The 14528-nt window shown below is 38.5% G+C and overlaps 1 protein-coding gene across 1 annotated transcript in view; it reads right to left on the bottom strand.

The window, feature by feature from the left end:
• Positions 1 to 6069: 6069 nt before the first annotated feature.
• PRRX1 (paired related homeobox 1) overlaps positions 6070 to 14528 on the bottom strand; it is a 70639-nt gene continuing 62180 nt past the window's right edge. The window contains exons 4-5 of the mRNA XM_029231204.1: positions 11945 to 12016; positions 6070 to 6217 (exon numbers count right to left, since the gene is read on the bottom strand). Coding sequence (XP_029087037.1) covers positions 11962 to 12016 — 55 coding nt within the window. The 3' untranslated portion in view covers positions 6070 to 6217; positions 11945 to 11961. The remainder of the gene's footprint in view (positions 6218 to 11944; positions 12017 to 14528) is intronic.

Genomic DNA, 14528 nt, shown 5'->3' on the forward strand with positions numbered 1-14528 from the left:
GCAGCCAAGCCAGGTCTCTCATCCATGGGGGTGCTAGAGCCATACCCAGGCAAGAGTACAAATGAAGGTCCGCATATTTACATCCACACACTTATATTATAAATCAGGCTAACAAACCGCTAAACAATTATGTTCCACTCTCCTCCATTAATGAATCCCTCCATAATGACCAGAAAAGCCAGGTTCACATCCAGAATTCTCAGACTTGTTTGCTTTGTAATTTCTTTCAGAGCATGGCAGTGTAGGGAAGGGCCAGGACCTAGCCCCCAGCCTGTGGCCTACCCACTTCCCTTCTCACCTCAGCCCCATCCCACACCAAAAGTAGACATGCGCACACAGGTGGCAACTGCAGCACACATATCCTAGGACAACATACAAACCCTGTCCCCCAAAAACAGTGGTCCCAGGAAAAGAGGCCTATGGAAACCCTGAAAGCAGGTTCCAGATCATTCTGACAGGAAATTCCAAATCCCAAGTGCCTGAAGGATGGTCTACAATGAATGGTGCAGATTCCAGGTGGGCACATCCATCTGGCTCCATAGACTATTTGCACAGTCAGAGGAGTGCTAGTGAGACCCAAGGCAGGGTGTGTGGACTTTGCCAGGTCTAAGGGTATGGGCCTCATTACAGTGTCTGGGATCCCAAGGGCTACTCTGGCTCCAGCAGTATTTTTCCGGGTTCAGTGGGCAACCCTAGTGTCCTTTAAGTAAAGCTCTTTGTAATTTGAACTAGTGCGATAGGTTTCTGCCACCTGCCACTGAAAGGATCCTTATTAATACACTTTCAATGCCAAAAGTCTCAAGCAAGTGGTCTATAGCCACTGCTTCCATTTTTTAAAGCACTTCTTCTTACCATAACTTGCCAAAATGTACCTTCTTCTTTCAGCACTCTAGTACACTGTACTCTAGAAAATCACTAATCCAATGGCCTTTTCTCCACCCCCAGTTAGCTGGTCTGCTCTACAGCATTTGAGTATATTAAGCATTCCCTTCTTTTTGAAAACTTCTCTTTCCTTAACTCTGGGATAGCAAACAAGCTGACCTCTCTCCTATTTCTCAAAAAGCTCCTTGTAAATTGCTTTCAGTAACTCTCTCCCTAATTGGAGATGTTCTTCAAAGTCCTGTCTTTCTCCCTGGGCTAAACTACTTCCAAAAGCCACTTATTAAAATATTTATTTGAGTCACAATGACACTTTCTCTTCTTGAAGAACTTATTCACACTTGTACCTCAAGGTGTCACCTCCTTAAAGATGAATCCCAAACTTCTATCATCCTTGACCTTGGTTCCAAGCCTTACTTCTTCACTTACTGGACACTTATATTTCAGTTTTTTGTTTTGTATTTTTGTCCATGCCACTCAGCATGTGGGATCTTAGTTCCCTGAGTAGGGACCAAACCCATGCCCCCTGCATTGAAAGCGTGGAGTCTTAGCCACCGGACTGCCAGGGAAGTCCCTACATTTCAGTTTTCAAATGGTACAATAATATAATACATCTAAAACTGCAATTATCTTCTCCTGTAATTGGGTCTCTCCCATTTTTGTTGATTTTTGTCAGTTTTGTCAGTGATTCATCCCCCTAGTCCCCAGGTTTCAAATCAGGGTTGTCTTTGATTTGTCCATTCTCTTTCTCCCATCATAAAGTCCTATTGATTCTTTCCTTGCAAGATATTTCCTATTCATCCTTTGTTTTTTGTTCCCCTTCTCTCTGTTCTGCTTCCAGTTTCTGTTCTGCGCTAGTTTACCTTTATTCTTTTACCACAACAATCCTGCTAAAGAAGTACTTTTTGCATGGCATTTTTTTTTTCCTGCTTTATAATTTTCAATGAATCTCTATGGTCTGAGGAAAAGTCCACACTCCTTTGTCTGACACATAATACCTTGCAAGATGAAGACTCAGCTTCAATCTTCAGTGTTTTCTTCTACTCGACTTGAAAATAAACTCTCCATCCCATCTAGACCCATCTTTTTTTTTTTTTTTAACATCTTTATTGGGGTATAATTGCTTTACAACGGTGTGTTAGTTTCTGCTTTATAACAAAGTGAATCAGTTATACATATGTTCCCATATCTCTTCCCTCTTGCCTCTCCCTCCCACCCTCCGTATCCCACCCCTCCAGGCGGTCACAAGGCCCATCTTGCCGTGCTCCTGAAACAAATTCCTCATTCCCATATCCCTACCTTCATCCTTTCTTATGCATACCATTCCCCCTACCTGAAAGCCATCACTTTCCCTTCTCCTGACCAAATCCTTGCTGATGAAACTCAAGTCCCAGTTCCTCCGTGAAACCCTCTCCCATTCCAGTTCACAGTGTTTTCTTGCTTCCTCTTCTGAACTCCCATCTGCTCTATTTCTTTGACAACATTAATTTATTGTCTTGAACTACTGCATAAATTTGTTCATGCTGTAGTTGCCTTTTAAATCAGATTTCAGTTTGTATGAAAAAACTCGATTCCTATTTAGTTTTTCTGTCACGCCTCCACCAGTTACCACACACAATGCTATAACAATAGGTGCTTAAGAAATGTTACTTTGTTACTTCTTTTAAAAGAAAAGGCTGTGCTTTATAAAAAATCTGTTTTGTCCAATGATATCTGTTATTGTGGATACTAAAGATGTGGATGAAAAATAGCAAAACTCTCCTAAAAGATCCACTTTACACTTATCCATTATACTAAAAAAAAGTCCCCTCTTTCTCCCACCATTTGTGTTTGTTTGTGAGAACAATAGATTATTTCCCTTTTTTAGAAAATATTATTACACTCTGATAAAAGTTCTCTTGTTCATAAATCCCTCTTACCTTCACTCTTTTCTGAGTGCAATCTTAGATCTTAGCAGGTGTTTCTGAAGGTCAAAAAGAACCAGCAGACTCAGCAGACGTAGTAGTATCCTTCTTTCTTTTTATTGAAAAGGAATCATTTCTATTCTAGCGCAAACAATGTATATTTTACATCATAAAGCAAGATATAATTTACATATTACATTTCTTATGAGATCTTTATACCCTAAATGTCATTCCCTTTTTTATCCGGTCACTTCTTCCTGCTTGATTTAAACTGCCAAGTACCCTACAAATCAGCGCCTTGTTTTGGTGGTGGGGGGGACTGGGGACACAGACAGTTTGTATGTATTCATCTGTTATCTGTGTATAGATGGTAAGGAACAGGGATATGCCTTTGAATTTTGTGTCCCTGAGGCCCTCTGTTGACACCTGGTTTAGGAGCCAGAAGGCTACTCCTCCAAATCACATATCAAACTTCTATTTTTTTAATCAATAACGAATGAACAAAATTGAGTGCTTGTACCCTGTGTACATTTCTCCATCAGATGCTTACATAATAGGTGTCTGTGGTATTGATTCACTAGCAATAAAAGCTCCTGTGGCGGACAGCATTGGTTACTCTATGATATTCCTGGACAGCACTTGCCCAGGTGTTGGGTAAAATTGCCTAATTTCATCCAGCACTGGGGTTATGGGTTCAGGCTTTTCTCTTCACCACTGGAAATGAATGTCAGGAGGCAAGTTTCAAATGACCTTGTTTTACATGATCCTCTATCTCTTTACTCCCTCTTCTAAGATTTCCCCCTTTTTAGCAAAATCTTTTCACCTATGATGTCTCTTCCCTGTACTATATAACCCAAATCCTCTTTCAGCTGTTCTCTCCAAACTCCCAAAGTTCACCAATTTCTTGGACTGCACTCATTTCACAAAGAATGTTTTAATCTGTTAGGATACGCTGTTCCTTTGAAACTTGATAATCTGTAGCAACTAGTGGGACAAAAGAATTAGTTGAAGAATACTTTAGGAAGCAAGTAATGTGTGTTGTTCAGCCAGCCTACATAAACCATTCAGTAAGAAATGTTTTAATAGTATGTTAAGAGAGAATCAGCTGATGAAAGCAAAATGCATAAGATGGGCTTCCTTCTTAATAAAAGAAGTTCAAAATCAACATAGGAAATACATTTTCAGATTGGTGGCTGTTTGACTGAAAAAATACCACCATTAGCTTAATCTGATATGCCAGGGAAAATAAAAAATCTGTACTGAAAGTGCATCTTAAATCCCAGATCCTTGCCTGTCACTCAGAGTTGGCATATTTGGCCAAAATCAATCTAAACCTTTTCAAATTACTGATAAAAATTATTAGAAATCCAAGTTGGTCAGGATGAAAACATAAGTCAAAGATATGTCTGTTCTGTGTGTCTTAAATTATTCTTTGGTCAAATGATGTGATTTTTTGAGAGGTCTGCAAATATAAACCTATTTCTCATTTCCAAATACAAGGTTATAAGTATTTACAGCAAGGTAGCATTTCCTTGCTAGAAAACAAGGCTTCTGGGTACAGCAGCCTTCTATTAACATGGTATACTTTTATATTCCCTTTCCTCCCATGGCTACAAAGCACTGGACATACAGAGAATACAGGAAAGAATGAAAAAGCAAATGATTAGAGCCTCACAACACCCCTGTGAGGTAGGTAAGTATTGTTAAACCCATTTTACAAAAAAGGTAAACCAAGGCACAGAATGGTAACATGGTTTGGTCAAGTTTACCTGACAAGTTACAAAAGCACGGGTGGAAACAAAGAGAAAGAAACAAAGAAAAGGTCAGTCCTGGCTCCCAGCCCTAGACACGAAACTTTATTTCAATATATTAGAAGATAAAAATAGCCCACAATTGCCTTTTAAATTTTTAGAATTTAGATAAACCTTTAAGTATTCCACTTAAAGACGTATCTTTCAGATTTCTGTTGAGTGGAAAAAGGACAGATGACGAAACGGTTTTCCCTCTTCTAAAGAAGTGTAATTCCCGTTATAGATCAGAATGTATCAGCATTCCACCAGAGTTCAGGTGCCAAACTCAAGGACATTTTCATAGCCTCAAATAGTTTCTAATTTATTTAAAACTCTAATGTGAAAATTAGACCTGTTTTCAAACAGCTGCCCTATCAATTGCTCTGTGGCCATAATGAGAATTTTGTGTAGAGAAAGAAAGGAAATCCCTAATAAAAAGTCTTATCACCGTAGAAATAAAGCAACTGGTGATGGTGTGAAATTTGCTCTTTGTAGTGTTTGAGAAACTGCAAACTCAAGCTTGCAAGAATATTTTATATATATATAATATATAAATATATACAGTATATATATAAGTGTGCATATGACTACCCTTAAGGCACCAAAGAGATATAGGCCATGCCTTTCACAACAACTTAGTCTTTGTTTTCCTAGAGAAATGTCTCTCCCTCTCTCAAGTGAAAAATGTATCTTCTATCAAATAGCCTATGACAGCAAATCATTTAAGAAACAACAAATATCTTTAACTTAGGATGGCTGATTGATTGGATAGGGGTGAGGGGTGGTAGTGATGGTAATATTATCCTCTATAGTTTAGAGCTTAAATCTAGAGCTTAGATCTAGAACTTAGAGCTTAGAATTAGCCAGACATAGCCAGTCACACTGGATCAGACAGGCCAGTGACCAGATGTTGTATACAATTGCTTTTTCTTTCCAGTAGCTGATGGAACAAGCTTACCATGACCAACAGAGACAGAGACAATGAAAAAGGGAATTATGTCTGGCACAGATTCTTCAGAAAGACTTTGGCTTTTCAGAAGTTCCTAGAGCTTCTGTACAGAGAACTAGGAAGAAGGATAGTGTAAGACACTGAGGTTCAAACAGGTCAATGAGGAGACTATAGGCAATTATTCTGAATATATATACATATATGGTTTCTTTGGCTGCTGTAGATTCTTTTAAAACCCATACAATCATGGGGGTGGGTGGGCTGAACTTAACCGAAGAAGCTCAGAGTATATCAAGCAAAGCATATGAATAGAAGGAAAAACAAAATTAACACACACAGAAACAAGTGGTGGTGGTATCCCAGAGGGAGGAGGAACATTTGTTAACTAATTTTCATTTTGCTCCTCTCCTGCTTTTCTCTGCCATGGTCCCAATAGTTTATTTCTGTGTTTGTTTGTTTGTTTTTATTTTTTTCCAGCAGATGTAGAAATGACAGAGCAGGATAGGTGTCTTATGGTATTTGATTTCTTCTTAGGCCTGTTTAATTATTTTTTTCCTCAGTTGACTGTTGGCACCTGGTTCCTCTGTAAACTATATTCCTTGGCCTTCAGTCTCAGGTTGGCAATGCTGTTGGCCATGTTGATGCCCTGTGCAGGGCTATTGTTGGCACATGTGGCAGAATAAGTAGCCATGGCGCTGTAGGGACAAAGGAGAGAGCAGGGAGAATAACAGGCATTAGTTTCATAAAGCTGCAAGTCTGTGCCCTAGATGGGTACAAGTCTCAGGATGGGGGCAGGTAGGGGCAGGTGGGTTGGACTACATGACCTCTGAGGTCCCTTACAGCCCCAGATTCCATTAGTCTAAGGCCCTTGGAAAAGGGTGGCAGTGTTTTGAAGGGCAGGGAAAAGCAGTGGAGCGTGGAACAAGACGAGGGGAAAAGTATTTTCTGTGTCGGATACAGTGAGTAATGATTTATTTCTGGGGTGAGAGAAGAAAGCTGCTTATGGTGGATAACAGGTGTTTCATCAGTTGACCAGTTAAAACAGTGTTTAATCTTGTCCTGCCTACATCACCAGCTTGTGGGAGTGAGGAGGAAGAGAAGGAGGCATTTGAAAAGAAACTAAGGGGCATTTTTCATTCCTCATTCTAGGTAGCTGACATTAATCCTAACATATTTTAGATAATCACTGAATACCATATTAAATAGTGTACTTGGAGAACCAGTTAAATAATCTAAGATGACTTCTCTGCCTTTGTTGATCCACTGGTTGATAGTACCAAGCACTGCCAAATCAAGAGGTTTCCACTCCAATTGGCCTTGATTTTATAACTTATTCAAAAGTACTTGAGCAGCTTACACTGTCTTTTGGGTCAGTTATTTTGGAAATGTTTATATCTCTTAGATAAACTAGCAAATCCTCCAGTTTCAGTATTCCTGACCTCAGAGGTAACTGTTTCTGACTGTTCTTATTGCTGAGAAAAACCCAAAGTTGTTTTTCATTGTCAGAGACTGTAATTAAGACCTAGGAATACCACTGGGCAGAAATTTGTAATTGGTGGTTTTCTGTTAATTGTATCCATGAATTTCTTTTAAAGGAAAAGTAAAGGTTTCTTAGACTTGGATGCAAATTATCCATTACTTGATACTAAACAGCTATAAGGGAACTCATTTTAATTCAATGAAAATGTTCCTAGTTGTTTCTAAGATTAGCAAAATACCTTTCAACTGAGGGCTGGAATGAGATAGACTTATAAATGGAATGACATGTGCTCTTCTGGTGCCTGCATTCCTATGCAATTTTGTCAGCCACACAGGAGTTTGTGGTTCTGGGGATCAAGTGACAGACCAGAAAGAAAAAACTAAAGCTACTCTACAAATAGAGAGACTGTATCATTAATACTTATTTGGGACACCACATAGTCAAGATTTACAGTCAAGACGTATAGTCAAGACTCACAATAGCCTATATCAGCTCAGTTACTAGCAATTAACCCAGGAAAATTGGGTTAAAAAGTATAATTAGGTCTTTCCAGAAATATGATCCTTAATTTAAGACCCTTATAACACTGGTATGTGTGTGAGTGTGAGTGTCTGTGGTTGTGTCCTATGGCAGGGGGAAGACTCAGAAGGGTTCCAAAATAACCCTACACTCTTCTATTTCACTGTTGTGTGTTTCACTCTTACTCATTTCTGGGTGCATGATCTTAACTGTCTACACAAAGTTAGATTTATATATAGCACCCTGTACTTTTCCTTTTAGGACTTATTTTAATTCCTCATACTATAAGCCCCATAGATGAGATACCACATCTGCCTTGTTCACCACCGTGTCCCCAGGTAGAGCTAGCACCATATCTAGCACATATTTGGCATTCAAGAAAGTATTTAATGAATAGATAAGTAACTGAAAAATATCTAGATACTGTATGATTAAACTGATTCCTGCTCAGTATCAGTGATCTCTGTCATCCTGCTGTGAGTAATGATTTCTAAAAATATTTTACCAACATGCTTTTATTTTAAGGAACCAGTCCTTCCCGTTAATTTTGCTATCTTAATCGAATGTGCAAAATCAAAAGGGACATGACAAAAGCAAGACTGATGATTGTATATTCTTAATCCACCATATATAGCTTTTAACAGTAAAAAGTGAACAAATATTGGTGCAGGTTAGACTTACAGAATAGACTATTACTTCTACTACTGTCTACCAAAAGATAAAGACAGAAAGAGTCCCAATTCATGAAGGTTTCAATTAGGAGTGAGATAAATAATCAGAACAACCTGTTAAAATGGGACAAGTTTTTTTCTTTGTTACAATATACCAAGAAGTCTCATTTATTTTCAAAACCCATATACATATTATCATTTAAGTTCTGTATGAATTACATGCTTCCATTCAAGACCCTACCAGAAATATATGCAAATCCATAAATCCCATACTCAAGAAATTTCTAGGATATACTGAAATCTAAGATTTCAAAGAAATAAAAGATCTAAGTAGCTAAGAAAAAAGATAATTGGATTTGGGAAATGTACCTAAGTTATAGATTATGACATCAACCAAATCAGCCTTTCTCAGCCAGATTTCTGTGAGAGAATTAAGTCCTAAAGATGGTATATAGTACAATTTTAAATGCATAGGAGAGAAGCTGAGATTTTGAGTTATCTGTATTATTTAAGTACTGAGAATAAAATTAAATGGCTTCTGAAAACAGGAGGCTAAAACTTCATGAGAGAGCGAAAGAAAAAAAAATATTCTCTGATGGCAAACTGTAGATTGTCATGGAGTATTGTGCTTTTATGTATTTGGCCCAATTTCTTGGGGGACATGTTTTCCATCCTTTGAGATTCTGGACAAGCAAAGTCCTATTTAATAGAGATTCTCTCTTTTTGTGATGATCAAAGGTGTGGCCAGTTTCCTTAGCAGACAAAGGGAATTAGAACTATGGAGAATTAGTTTACTAAAGATGCTGTTACTGTTTTCTAGAAATGTCTACTGTATTTGCGATTTCAATTTTATCTATTATATAACCATTTTGCTGCAGTTACTTCATAATCTGCTAGTATCATCTGGTTTTCTAGTCTGAAGACTTAGTATGGTAACACATATCTTGGAAACACTGAGATTTTCTAACGCAGGCCAGATGTTAATATCCCAGATGAGATGAATGTTGATCCACTTCCCATCTCAAAACCAAATTAATGAAATTAGAGTTATGTTTTACACAGGAGATTGGATTTTCACTGAGACATTTTTCCTTAAATAGCAACCTGTGTTTGCAGAGTTGAGAACAACACCCTTGTCTAATTGTACTGTGGTGCCGTTCTACGGACACCACTGTGTTAGTGAGACCATGACAATGACTTATATGTAGCTCTCAAGTTAGAGGGATGTGAGAATAAAAAAGCAGTTGATATTAATGAATGAGTTTTGCAATATCCTATACACTTGATAAGTGATAAGCTTTTCACTCTATAAACGTTTAGGAAAGCTATAAACTTTCAAACATCGGTCTAACTTATTTCAGCATCGCATAGCCATAAGAAATAGGATAAAAGAACAGAGACCATCTTAATTCACAGCCTCTAAACAAACATTTAGAGTACATAACTTTATAGGTAGAGGCTAAAGTGATATTGTGTGCACACACTAAAGAAAACGAGTATGTTTTCCCTCCAGTAGTTTGACATAAATCTAGTTTCTCAACTTAAACTAAAACTACCATTTAGGCAAGTAGGGACCAGTCCTTTGACATACCAGTAATAAGCAAGACGTGTTACAGGTCAGAAAAGACAAAATTAATCCAAGTGCAGCTTAGTCATGCTTTAAAAAGGCATTAGAAGTATGATGGAGAGGACCCACTTCCAAAAGTGACAACAGATGCAAGAGAGCCTTGAGTGGCTGTCAATCTGAAAGATTGTTCATGACCACCTGTTTTCCATGTCACCAAAACTTCTAAAGCTCTGTGTTAGGAAAAGAACGAGAACCCTGAAATGTTTTCTCACAAGACAGAAACCAGTGAGGTTAATAAGCTGTTTTCAACCAAATTAATGGGGCCATTCGCACCATGTAAAATGACCTCTCCTTCCTAAACAGGATTAAGCTTCCTGGGCTAAAAAGATGAGGTTGAAACTAGGTAATTTATTAAGCACATGATAACACCAAGAGCCTGCTTTCCAACACGTAGAGATCCTGCCCATTGGTCTTGCCTTCTGCCTATTCCTCTAACAGGATGCAGACATGAGATGAGTACTAAGACTGGGCTTATAGGGTTTGGCCAAAGCAATATTTCTATTTAGTTTTGAAGAATGTAAAATTCTCTGTGTCTGTGACCAAGAAACAACATTGCCATGTACAGGGCATTGAGGAATTAGAGATGAAAAAGAAATACTTGTATCCTATCTGTTGATTCAGCAAATCTGCTCTGGGACTTGCACAGAGCTGACACATTTAAGTAAGCTTGAAATTTTTCCCTCTCCTTATTTGGAGATTCCTAACAGTTGGAGCCCAGCCACAGACAGCAGAATGCTAACCACCAGCAGGGTTAGAGTTCTGTTTTCACTGGGGACAAATCATTTTTGATAATTTCAACCTACCTTGAGAGGTTGTCGTGAGGGATAGTGTGTTAAAATGACTGCCAAACACCAAGGAAGTATGGAAAATACTATATACATGGTATGGTTTTAAAGCCAGGAAACTTATGACCGTCTCCCCCTCTGCTTTCTAATCACCCGGAGTGTAAATCCCACAAATCACGAAACAATTGAGGAGAGCTGGGGGAAAAATACTACCTGACTCAGTTTTCAACTCCAACTTTGTTTTCTATTTGGCCCTTTTGGACAAATGATGACAAGCTATGGAAAATTTCACCCCAAAGACAGATCTGTCAGCCCAAGAAGTCTATGTGTCTTCCTGAGATCCTAAGGCTTCCCAGCTTGGGATTTTTCGAAAGGCTGTAGAGCTTGAGGTCTTCATGACTCTGTCTGTGATGTGTAGAGGTTGGAGATCATCTCTTTGGTTTGTTCTTTTGTCAATGCAAGAACAGCAGAGGTATACTTGCTTCATCTAAGAAAATTCAATATGAGTTTTCCTAGGGAAAATTTACTTTTAAAGAGAGACCCGATAAATCCTTTTGGAAGTGATCTTTTCGTGATTTAAATAATCATTTCCAACTTCTGTTTTTAAAACTCAGAAGTTGATTTTTTAAACGTACATTTAGCTCTTAAAGTGGACACATTTGGGCCATATTTCATTACTAAGCCTTCAGTTTGCACTGCATGTGCAGTGATGCTTCCACCATTTTAAACTTTTCTTTCTAGAAATGTTTTATATATGAAGACTTGCATCTTTCTGTTGTCTCAATGATTTTTGTTTCTCTTTTTGAAATGCACATTGCTTAACGTAGGTTCCAAACGCCCCTGTGTGATATATAATAGGGAAACTATTACTAGCTCAAGCTTAGATACAAGGTTACGTAGATTCACGACCCAACTGGCCTGAAGAACAACAAGAGCCAGGACAAGAACATAGTTCTTCTGACCTCTGTCCCATCTCCTCTAAAACCTCACTATTCAAAGTATGTACCAAGTGTCAACAGCATGGGCATCACATGGGAGCAAGTTAGAGGTACATTTCCCAGGTCCTGCCCCAGACTTACTGAATCTCATTCTGCATCGTACCATGATTCCAGGTGATTCATACGCCCAGTAATCTTTGCAGAGCCCTGCTCTAGGCTATCAGACTACCCTTAACTCTATGGACGTATTTTCTTGCAGTTTTGGTTTCCAATGGTGTTCCCCACTTGAGGACCTCACTGCTTTCATTTCTAGGACTGTTAAGCCCCACTTTCTTGAATATACTTAATTCCCATTTAAACCCTACCCCCAGCAGCCGCCCTCTTCCCCCTCTGACAAGTTACCTTTTCAGTGTCTTCCGTTAGAATCCGTTATGAAGCCCCTCGTGTAAACAACATCTTGGGAGGGACGAGGATCTATTTTTGAAAGTGTGAAAGGGAGAAATGAGCCAAATGCGTTCAGCAGATGTCAGGCAGCACCGTGACCACGATCAAATGAGGGGAGGAGGAGAAGGTGGGGGGAAGGAAATTGTGGATAAGGATCGCTGGCCTCTCTTTCACTTGTCATTAGTTTTCTTTGAAGCCCAGCCCTCCCTCTGAAAATGGCACTCCTGACCAACACTGCAGAGCTAGGCCATTCTTTATCTTTCATAGGAAGGGATGTCTCTGCAGAAAGGTTTCTTAACTACTTCATCTAAAACAACAGTCAAAAGTCCAGGACTTGGTAAATCACTGCCACCCGAAAGGCAAAGCTGTACAAGCTAATGAGTCTTAAATAACTCTAGTGCTTGTGTGTGCTTTCATTTGCATAAGGAAACAGTTCTTAGCTAAGCAGTGAGCATGTGTGCCAAAGACAAGCTTCTTTCAACTGTCTAGGGGTAGATTAAAGAAGACACCTGCCAGGACAGTAGTGTCCTGTTAAGGAATGCTTTGTTCCTTCTGGTGACTCAGTTTCCTACCTGATATCATCACCTCTAACACCCTCGAGGGTATGAAGGAGGTCATGACATGCTATAAATAGAGTGAACCATAAGTCTCAGTTTGCCAGGGACAATCCCAGTTTATGCCTGTTGTCCTAGTGTCATTATTAATAGCACTCCCCTTTTACTTCAAAAGTGTCCCAGTTTGGATGATAAAATTATACAGCCACCACTCTAGATATAAAAGATGCCCAGAAAAAAATATGTTGGCTGTTTCCCATCCCATAATTCTGACCATATATGCACGCTATCTTCTTTGAGTCTTGCTTTCCTCCTGTCTTCTTCCACAGTTTGCTGTGGAAGTGAGCAAACTGTCCTCTTTGGCAAAACTGTCTGCTCCGCTGTCCCTGGGTTGCATGACCAAGCTGCCTCACTCATCCCAGGGGTTACCCACACACCCCAGAAGGTGGACCTCAGTCGCAGGCATGCTTCACAGATCTGAGACAAACCCTGAATCTAACAGGCATGTTTACGTAGTCTCCTAGTCTTATACTATTTACTATTTTCAATATCGTGTAAGATTTAATTTGAATGAAAATATGGTTATGTGGCCTAATACTTTGGACAGAAACAGGGATCATGAGCCCTCGCTCTAATTCTGCTTGCTGAAGGCTTAAACTTGGGCAAGTGTTGGGTCTGTTCTTTGGAACCAGATCAAGGACAGAGCTGCCACACAGGTGCATCCAAGGATTAACCAAGAGAAATGCCTTTTAATGAATGTCACATGTGAGATAACTAATTTGACATAATAGTACCAACAGAAATAGCAAGTTAATTTTCCATAACACAAAAGGTCTATCATTGCCTCTGCTTTTCATCACTTGGTTTTCTTTTATATTTCCTTAACAAGACTTATATTTCCTACCAAGCTTCAAAATGTGAAATCATAATGTCTTTTGGTTCTAAACATAGCAGAAAAATCTCTAAGAAACAAAATAGCTTTGTGCCACTTTTAGAAATTAATCAAAATATAAACACTTCAGTCAACATTGGGTCAAAAAACATTACTGTTGCTTAAACCATCATTTTTCTACTTAAATCTGGAGATTAATTAATTCTTCATACAGAATATGAACAATCAGATTCTATGAAATTTTTACTTATTTTTTACAAACTCTGTGTCTAAGAGAGAAATGATATAAAAGTATACCATGAATCGAGTAAGAAGTACTAGGTTATATGATTTTTAAGTGAAAGGAGCAGAATACAAAATAGTATTTATACTAAGTCTATACTATATGAAATACTGAACCCTAATTGCAAAAATAAACACTAATTATCTCAAGATGGTGGAATTATGAGTGTTTTTTTTAAAGTGTATCTAGTATTTCTACATAATCATTCAAAATAAAATAGAACACTTCCCCAAATAGCACACATAAATTGCATAATCATTTCAATTAGATGCCCATATACATAGTATGTATAATGCAGGCACAGGATTTGAACTTCTGCTGAGGTCCAGGTAATCTAGCCATTAATTCAGGGAAGATTTCATCCCCACTCATGCAGTGTACTGCCCTCCGCCTCTCACTGGTAAGGACCACGTGACAGCCATCTGGGTTATTACAGCTGGTATGAAAACTTCCTCACTAGGATCCAGGAAGAAAAAGGAGCTGAACTTCCTGGTTGTGACCAAATTCAGACCAGAGACCTTGAAACATCAAGCTCTGATCCACATCCATTTCCCAAGCCATTTAATGAGTCTGTGAACTATCAATATTTATCTGAAAAACAAAGCAGTCTTCCACTTATTTAAAATATTAAAGAATATATGATTTCACGATGGTCTTCAAAATATGTTTTTAGTAAATCCTATGGGAGAGGAGTCTAAATTTTAAATAGGACACACAGATATGACTAATCTTTTGAAATCAACAAAGCATACTATGTCTGAGAGCAATAGAAATTTCCAGTTTCCTATGCATAGAGTCTCCATGTACTAAGAC

This window comes from Monodon monoceros, unplaced genomic scaffold (genome assembly GCF_005190385.1).
Source record: "Monodon monoceros isolate NGI ecotype Baffin Bay Population unplaced genomic scaffold, NGI_Narwhal_1 Super_Scaffold_18, whole genome shotgun sequence".
Lineage (NCBI taxonomy): Eukaryota > Metazoa > Chordata > Mammalia > Artiodactyla > Monodontidae > Monodon > Monodon monoceros.